Source organism: Xenopus laevis, chromosome 1L (assembly GCF_017654675.1).
Source record: "Xenopus laevis strain J_2021 chromosome 1L, Xenopus_laevis_v10.1, whole genome shotgun sequence".
Taxonomy (NCBI): Eukaryota; Metazoa; Chordata; class Amphibia; order Anura; family Pipidae; genus Xenopus; species Xenopus laevis.
In genome coordinates this window covers 33970322-33979074 of record NC_054371.1, presented here as the reverse complement: position 1 = coordinate 33979074, position 8753 = coordinate 33970322, and the positions used below count along the sequence as shown (strand labels likewise).

The 8753-nt window shown below is 39.1% G+C and overlaps 1 protein-coding gene across 1 annotated transcript in view; it reads right to left on the bottom strand.

The window, feature by feature from the left end:
• Positions 1-4105: 4105 nt before the first annotated feature.
• The window catches only part of rbpj.L (recombination signal binding protein for immunoglobulin kappa J region L homeolog), a 68116-nt gene continuing 63468 nt past the window's right edge, over positions 4106-8753 (bottom strand). Inside the window, exons 10-11 of the mRNA XM_018229005.2 lie at positions 7938-8041; positions 4106-5154 (exon numbers count right to left, since the gene is read on the bottom strand). Coding sequence (XP_018084494.1) covers positions 4839-5154; positions 7938-8041 — 420 coding nt within the window. The 3' untranslated portion in view covers positions 4106-4838. The remainder of the gene's footprint in view (positions 5155-7937; positions 8042-8753) is intronic.

The following is an 8753-nucleotide window of genomic DNA, read 5'->3' as shown; positions in this document are numbered from 1 at the left end:
AACGTGCCTCCTGCGAGACAAATGCAGGGGATGAAAATCAGGCTCAGTTTTCTAGATAAACGAATTCTCATTTATAACGAATCTACGTAATCCACACACTGCCCCTGATGCTACTGGCGCTAGGGAAATGGAGGAACTTACAGGTGAATGGACAGTGATCTAAGACCTACTTTCATTTTACAATGATCTGTGGTGTTGCTGCATTAAAAGGAGGATACATTTGCTACCATAGAATATGTGCTCTTCTGAGCACTTTTGCAATTTACACAATTTTTTTTTCCAGATATTACTAGCAATTTTCACATTTCCAAAACTACAAAAGTGCAACCGGAGTCTGTTTGGCCCAGACGAAGGCTGGGCAGAAAAGCAAGAGCGTATTTTTTTTAAAGGAGGATGAAAGGTTAAAACGAAGTAAGTTTTATCAGAAAGGTCTATATAAATACACCAGTAAATCCTCAAAGTAATGTTGCTCTGAGTCCTCTGTCAAAAGTAACACAGCATTTCTTTCCATCCATTTTGCACACATGGGCTTCTGTATCAGACTTCCTGTTTTCAGCAGAAACCTCCAGGGCTACGACTTGAGCATGCTCAGTTTGCTTCTCTCCATTCTCTGCTGTAATCTGAGCCCAGAGCTATGAGTAAGCCAGGAGAAACTCAGGCAGGAAGTGATGTCACACCAAGCTTATATGGCAGCTGTTATCATAAACAAAAAGAGAGTTGTTTATGGTAAAGCATTCTACTGAATAAACATATGGGGCACTCAGGTTACACCTTCATGATATCAGCAGTGTAAAAACTGCCAATTTTTTTAATTAAAAAAAAAAAAGTAAATTGCAAAAGTGCTCTAAAGAGCAACCATAAGAATTTGTCTTCGAGATATATGTAGCATATATATCTGCCTTTAAGCAGCATTTTCAACACTAATAACACACTAGACATTGTGAAAATTGTAATCTTAAAAAGGAAAATTTGCAGCGATAACTTCGCTTTGGCTTCCAATTGGGTGATTGCAGTTATCAGAATGTCTTGTGTGCCAGTGCCCTAAAGAAGGGCTATTTTTAGCTGTCTTATATATTTGCACTAGAGAGTATAATCCTCCTAGGATGCACCTTGCTCTTCCTCCCTCAGATGGATGTTCATGCAAGAAAACTAGCTGATATGTTTGGTATATTTCTATAATTAGAGATTAAACGTAGATAAAATCAATTTTCCTGCATCCACAGCCATGATGACATCCCTCAGCCTAAAGGTGGCCATTTACCGATTTCGCCAAACAAGCGGATCTCTCCTCGATATGCCCACCTTGAGGTGGGCGATATCGGGCTGATCCGATAGTGGGCTTTAGGGCCCAATGATTGGATCATACGGACGGTCAGATGTGGCTGACTGGATTTTTACACCTGCCCGACCAACATATGCCCAATTTTCGGCCAAATATCGATTGGGGAAGCCCGTTGGAGGGTCGCACACACACGGGCCAACGACTCGGTCTGCCGGCAGCTTTTATCGGGCTGTGTATGGCCATCTTAAGGATGGGGTTGTCCAGATCCAGGCAGACAAGTGATTATTTATGTTTAAAACAAGAATAGTTCAAGAACACAAGGTACCCTGGGCAGACTTGAACCCCTGGTGCATACCTAGTGATATTTCTGCTTGTTTTCACCAGCTGAAAGGCATACTCAGTCAATGAATCTGATCAGAATGTATGAAAAGCAGCAGTGCAATCTACTTTCCTACTTTAGTGTGTAACAATTAAATCTGAGCCATCCGAGAAGATGGCCCTCAAGGTATCCGGAGCTTCTTAGCACAAAACTTGTAACAGAAAAAGATACTCAGCCGACGCACTTGTTTCTACTGGTCCTAACGAAATGTGTAATATTAGCACTAGGGATGCACCAAATCCACTACTTTGGATTCAGCTGAACCCCCGAATCCTTCATGAAAGATTTGGCGAATACTGAACCGAATCCTAATTTACATATGCAAATTAGGGGTGGGAAGGGAAAACATTTTTTACTTCAAAGTCACATGATTTCCCTCCTCGCCCCTAATTTGAATATGCAAATTAGGATTCAGATTTGGTTCGGCCGGGCAGAAGGATTCAGCTGAATTAGAATCCTGCTGAAAAAGCCGGAATCTTGGCCAAATTACGAACCAAATCCTGATTCGGTGCATCCCTAATTAGCACTATCCAATACACAGACTCCATCCATTAAAACTAGCCGACTAAAACCTGCCTTGGCAGTAAGCAAAACCTCAACAGTCCTATTATTGGCATGGGTCTTGAGATTTTTAAGTCCTGTGGAAAAAGAAAACATCATTGGGAACAATTTACCTTTAAAAAAAAAAAAAAAAATGTAATAAAAACGCTTAACTTACACTTAATACAAGATATATACAAGATTTTAAACACTTCATCAGAACCTCAAACATTCAATGAATTCTGACTGCAAAAGAAATTAAATACAAGATCCATATTTGTTGGGTTAAAAAGAAATGAATGTGATTGTTTAAAATGCTGTGATTTTTTTTATATTTAAATGTACGTTTTTTTAAAGGTACGTTAAGGACCAAGAGTAGTCTCTATAAATAAATTAACCTCTTCAATGTAATGAGCCACTGAAAAGGTTAAAGGGAAAGTAAACTGAAAATATATGTTACACTTAATATACACTTAGAATAAAGGATTTTTAGAGCATTTAGATGTTTTAAAGTACTGAAAAAAATCAGCAGGAGAATCAGGCAGCTACTGCGATGTTACATGCATCATGATCCCTGCTCTCAGACTGACTGGTTGCAAGCATTCTGCATCGTCGATGCAAAAGATGCTAGAGATTATAATGCTTCCAATATAGAGTTCCAGGAGCTTGCTTTCCCCAATAAAGTCACAAACAAAACAGCTGGAAACTCAAACAGGTTTTCCCAAACAGAAGCAGCAGTTCTGACAGTGTTTCTTGCTTGTTCCTAGAAAAGATTGCACAGTAAAAAGGACAAAACCCCCATGTTAACACAACTTCATTTATATAGTAGTGCTCTTTGTTATTTCCTTTTGTTTTTATCATATTAGCCAACCACTAATATAATTAATGAATTAAAGCGTCACCCGTCATGTGTAGGAGACCAACCCACTGCTAACATGTTAGAAATGAGCAGAGAAACCCCAGGAGCTGATCACTGCATAAGTAATTTAAGAGCATTAACCAGCGGCCTCTACAGAACAGCCGGGGTGGAAAAAACTTTCATTCATTATAAAATTAATCAACTGTTATCATGAAAACAAAGGGAAAAAAAACTGATGTAACCGCAAGTGTGCTTAGAAGAGCCCCCCGAGCTATTTTACATTAAAGGAACTGTAACACTAAAATATTAAGTGTTTTAAAAAAAAAAAAAAATGATAATATAATGTAGTGTTGCCCTGCACTGGTAAAAATGGTGTGTTTGATCCAGAAACACAAATATATAAATATATATATATGCTGCTGTGTAGCCATGGGGGCAGCCATTCAAAGCACAGGATACACAGTAGATAACAGAGTCTGAAGAATCCCATTGTATACTACAGAGTTTATCTGGTATCTGCTGTGTATCCTGTGCCTCTTCTCCTTTTCCAGCTTTGAATGGCTGCCCCCATGGCTACAACACAGCTTGTTTATATAAACAATTGTAGCGTTTCTGAAGCAAACACACTAGTTTCACCAGTGCAGGGAAACACTACATTACATTTTCATTCTTTTAAAACACTTTCATTTTTTGGGGTTACTGTTCCTTTAAGCTGTATGTGTTAACATGTTTCAACTTGTTAACATTTGAATGCCCCGTCCGGTTACACATGTGATTGGCGGTTATGCATGACACACTCCGCAGAAACAGCATTACAGGTGCTGAAACCACAGTCAAAAAAATTCCTACCGTTGCCCCCGCTCAGATCATACTAATGGACCAGCGCTGGGAAATGCAGATAATTCCACAGCAAATTAAGTGTAACATATAAGTTGGTGAAACTTTCCTTGCCGGTGGTGAGAAGAAATTTAAAAAAAACAAAAAAAAAAGATGTAGAACAAATAATGAAAAACAGAATATACTAGACGACGACTGAACACAGCACTATTAACATACGCAGTTTGTATTGCAGGCAAGGTAGAGGCAATTTTTTTAAAGCTTTTGCAGAGACTCTTCATATAGTCTTAAAAAAAATATGCTGGCCTTTACAAGGTTCTACGATGCAGAAATAAACATTGTTTTCAGTTCATAAAAAAAGACTCCGGTTAAGAAAGAGAAAAAAAAAAAAAAAAAAAACAGTTCCAGCCATTGACCAAAAATATATATATACCATTTTTTTAACTGGAAGAGTATGGTTATTAGATTATACAAGTATGCACAGGCTTGAGGGGCCTAACCATACTTTAGAGCACAAAGAAAACAAAATCTATTTGGTAACAAAAGTTGTACTATATGTTGTGATATAAAAAGGTATGGTGAAAATGTACCTTTGACTAAAGCTTATGCAAGTTCCTTGGTCCGTAAAAACTGTTATCTTCAGGCTTCTCTTAGCTTGCTGAAGGTTTCGCCCAAGCCACGTTTTCTATTTTTTGCCCATTTTTGTAAAAATAAAAATGCAGCGAAAATAGATTTACGGTGGAGTTTTTTTTTTTTTTTTGTTTTCCATTTTATTATTGTGGCTTTTACATTTTGCTCGGCACTTGCAGGTAACATGGTTCAGGCAACATGAACTAGAATGGAGAAACCTTTTTTTTTTTTTCCCATGAAAGCACATAAAAAAAAAAAAAATCAAATGTCCATTATACATGTCCTTCCATGTAAAAGTCCAAAGTTTATGGTTAGGACACTACTGCTGCTGTGGATGATGTGACATTGGCTGAATTTGTGCTGACGTTTGTGTAACTTCCCTCGCTGTTTGTGCTGGATTCATTGGAGGCCAGGAGACTTGAATTGGCTCGTAGGATTGCTCCAGCTGCACTGCAGTGTGGTCTAGGTCCGGGCTCCGGTGTGTATGTGAACGTAAGGCTGGTTGAATAGATTATACCATCGTTCCGGACCAACGTAACTGGCACCTGCACTGGCTGGCGAACCCATCTCCAACCCTCTCGAAATGCGGAAATGTCAGGAACAACACACAACATGCTTTCTGCACACCTGCAAGGAAACACGTCTCTTTTAATGCAATCCCAGTATGAAAGGAAAACTATACCCCTCAAACAATGTAGGTCTCTATAAAAAAAAATATTGCATAAAACCGCTCATATGTAAAACCCTGCTTCGTGTAAATAAACCATTTTCATAATAATATACTTTTTTAGTAGTATGTGCCATTGGGTTATGCTAAGTAGAAAATTGCCATTTTAAAAAATAAGGGCCACCCCCTGGGATCGTATGATTCACGGTGCACACAAACAAACAATACATGTTAGATCACATGAGCCAATTAACAGACAGAGTTGTGTCTTTCGCTTCCACACTTCTTCCTGTTGTAGAGCTGTAGTATTTCTGGTCAGGTGATCTCTGAGGCAGCACACAGACCATCACAAAATAGTGGTTCAAGGCAAGAGATGTAAAAGGGCAATATTTATGTAAATATATATTCCAGTTTGGTAAGATTCTTTAATATGCCACTTAATTTGATATAAACTATCTGTTGCACAAGTATTTATTTTGGGGGTATAGTTTTCATATAACCATAGACACAGATTTTCCAGTTTTAGCCGATCCATCTTGCTGCCTGCACTTGAGAAGCACGGCTTGAAATTCTTTTTAAAAATTGCCATTTGTTATTAAGGTTTTATCTTGCAAATAATTCACTCTACAATATAAAATTTCATTCCTGAACCAGCAAGTGTATTTTTTTTCCAGTTTGGTGTGTAGGCAGCCATCTCAGGTCATTTTGCCTGGTCATGTGCTTTCAGAAAGAGCCAGCACTTTAGGAGAGAAATGCTTTCTGGCAGGCTGTTGTTTCTCCTACTCAATGTAACTGAATGTGTCTCAGTGGGACCTGGATTTTACTATTGAGTGCTGTACTTAGATCTACTAGGGAGCTTTTATCTTGTGTTAGGGAGCTGCTATCTAGTTACCTTCCCATTTTTCTGTTGTTTGGCTGCTGGGGGGAGGGGGGGTGATATCACTCCAACTTGCACTACAGAAGTAAGGGTAAGGACAAACAGGCAGATTCGGGGAGATTAGTCGACCCGGTGACAAATTGCCTCTTCTTCGAGGCAACAATCTCCCCGAACTGCCTTCCCGCTGGCTATAATGAAAAATCACCAGCGGGGTGGCACTCGCGTTGCTTCGTTTTCCAAAGTCGCTCGAAGTTGATTCGGGGAGACTAATCTATCTGAATCTGCCCGTGTGTCCTTACCCTTAAGAGTGACTGAATTTTATCAGAGCACAAGTCACATGACTGGGGGCAGCTGGGAAACTGTCAATATGTCTAGCCCCATGTCAGATTTCAAGATTAAATATAAAAATCAGTTTTTTAAGAAACGGATTTCAACGCAAAATTTTGCTTGAGCAGAACTATTAACTGATGCATTTTGGAAAAAAACATGTTTTTCCATGACAGCATGCATTTAAAGAGGAACTTGACACAAACATAACATAAGCTTCTTGAAAAGTAAACATAATTTCAAGCAACTTTGCAATATACATCAATTAAAAAATATGCAGACTTTTCATGATATTTAATGGTTTCTGACAGTTCCTAAGCCTAGCCCCCTGCTCTCCTGCTCATCTGTCTGACTACTTAGCTGAGCTGGCTGACTACTGTTACTTTGTATCAACAGCCATCTGTCCTTAGTCTGCATCCTCCAAACCCCACAATTCCCTGCACACATGATTTCAATAAGGAATAGAACATCCCAGTGCAATGCATGGTGGGTTATGTAGTTCCTGCATGCTGTCTGTAAGCTGTGGAGAAGTTGTTACAATTTGTAACATCAGTGTTTAGTCCCTCCTTCCCTGTCAGGATTTCAAATGATGCAGAAAGAGAAAAACTGTTAAACACAGTTGGATTTCAGCATAGAAAATGGCATTTATTCATACTTTTTGAAGAAATCAATAACTGTGATGGGTATATTAGTTGTTTCTGTGTTATGTGGGCCTCTTTATCAAATTTTGGTTTGGAAGTCAGAGTTCCCCTTTAATTAAAGACTTGAAGAAAAAAGGAAGAAATCCTGGAAACACAGATAAGTAAAAAAGAAAAATACAAATAATAGGGCACTGTTGCCCTACTCTGAAGCCTCTCTGTGAAAGGTGAATGTATGTGATTTGCCTCACTCTACATCCTAGAGTGGATAGGGGGCCCTGGTGCAGCACAAGTGGGAAGTACATCAAACAATATGGTTAAAGGCAGAAAATAAATGTGCATCTCCACACATAATAAAAATAATTGCAAGCAGGGGCGATCCTGGTAATTTTGTCGCCTGAGGCGACCTTCCTTTTGCAGCCCCCACCCCTCTCCACGGCACTCACCTCTTCAGTGCCCGAGGGGGTGGTCCATGTTGCACCAGAGGGGTCAGGGGTGGTCCACGTCGCTAGGGCAGAGAACGCGATTGCGCTCTCCGCACTAGAAGAGCTGAATTTCCGGGTTGAAAAGCGGAAATTTGGCTATGAGTTACCAGGAGAGCCATTTTTGCTGCCCCTGGCCTCGCCTCATTGGTGGAGCGCCCCTGATTGCAAGAATTTACTGTAAATAGTGTACCATGACCTTAGGCTGTTCATGCTTTCACTATATCCTCAGGCCAATACAAGCCCAACTTGGAGTTGTTTATTATATGCCTGCTTTTTATCAGATATGTTCACTCATCTATTTCTGCTTGCAATGAGAAGGGTCATGAAATTGCTTAACAGTTCTCAATCCCCTATAGCTGATTCCACCCTCCATTTATATTCCCCTTTAAAAGTGATATTTAAAAATATTCATGTACCTGTACATAGTCTCAGCCTCCACATCGCCAAACCAAACACGTAAATTTGGAGTGAAATTCTGTCCTGTGAGCTCCAGCATTGCTACATCTCCTCCACCATTCAGCTGCACAAGAAATACATATATAATTATATATAATTAATAAAGCTGCAGAAACGTGAAAGTAAACTCATAAGGGAGGGGTCCTCTCTGGGTCCAAGTGCAGATCTTTACTTTCACTCTGCACCCATCAGAACCCCACTTTTATCACCATCTCATGATCAGGAAATCTATGTTTTACTTTACACCTTGTGTAAATAGGAGTCACTTGAAAAATGTTAGCTTCCAGACAGGAACAACAGGGGTAGAATGCAAGGTGATATATATTTAAAGGGCCAAAACACTCTTTATTATCTCTTTAGCCAATTAGTCATGAGAGAAAATTACTAAACTGGAGTTATTTTATTCTGAAATATCTATTAGAACGCAATCTTATTTTTGACTTTACTGGTTTTACTACTGTTGAGATTTCAGTACTTGATTATCTGTGGCACTGGCCTGTGACTTATTTTATTAGATTACAAGGTCACCATTTTCTAATAGTGAGGGTTTCTTCAAAAATACAAAGAAGTCACGTGAGTTATGATCGTTAGCAAAGGACCTTTAATTTAACAGTAATATGAAATCCTTGAACTGATATTCAGACAGTTCACTAAAAATACTTCTTATTTGTCCCTGCTTAGCAAAATCCTTGAGTTTCATAAAAGGCAGCTGTTAAAATTGATCCAATATTTGAAATGCTGCTGAGAAATTATCAACTAATGTTGGATTACCTGGA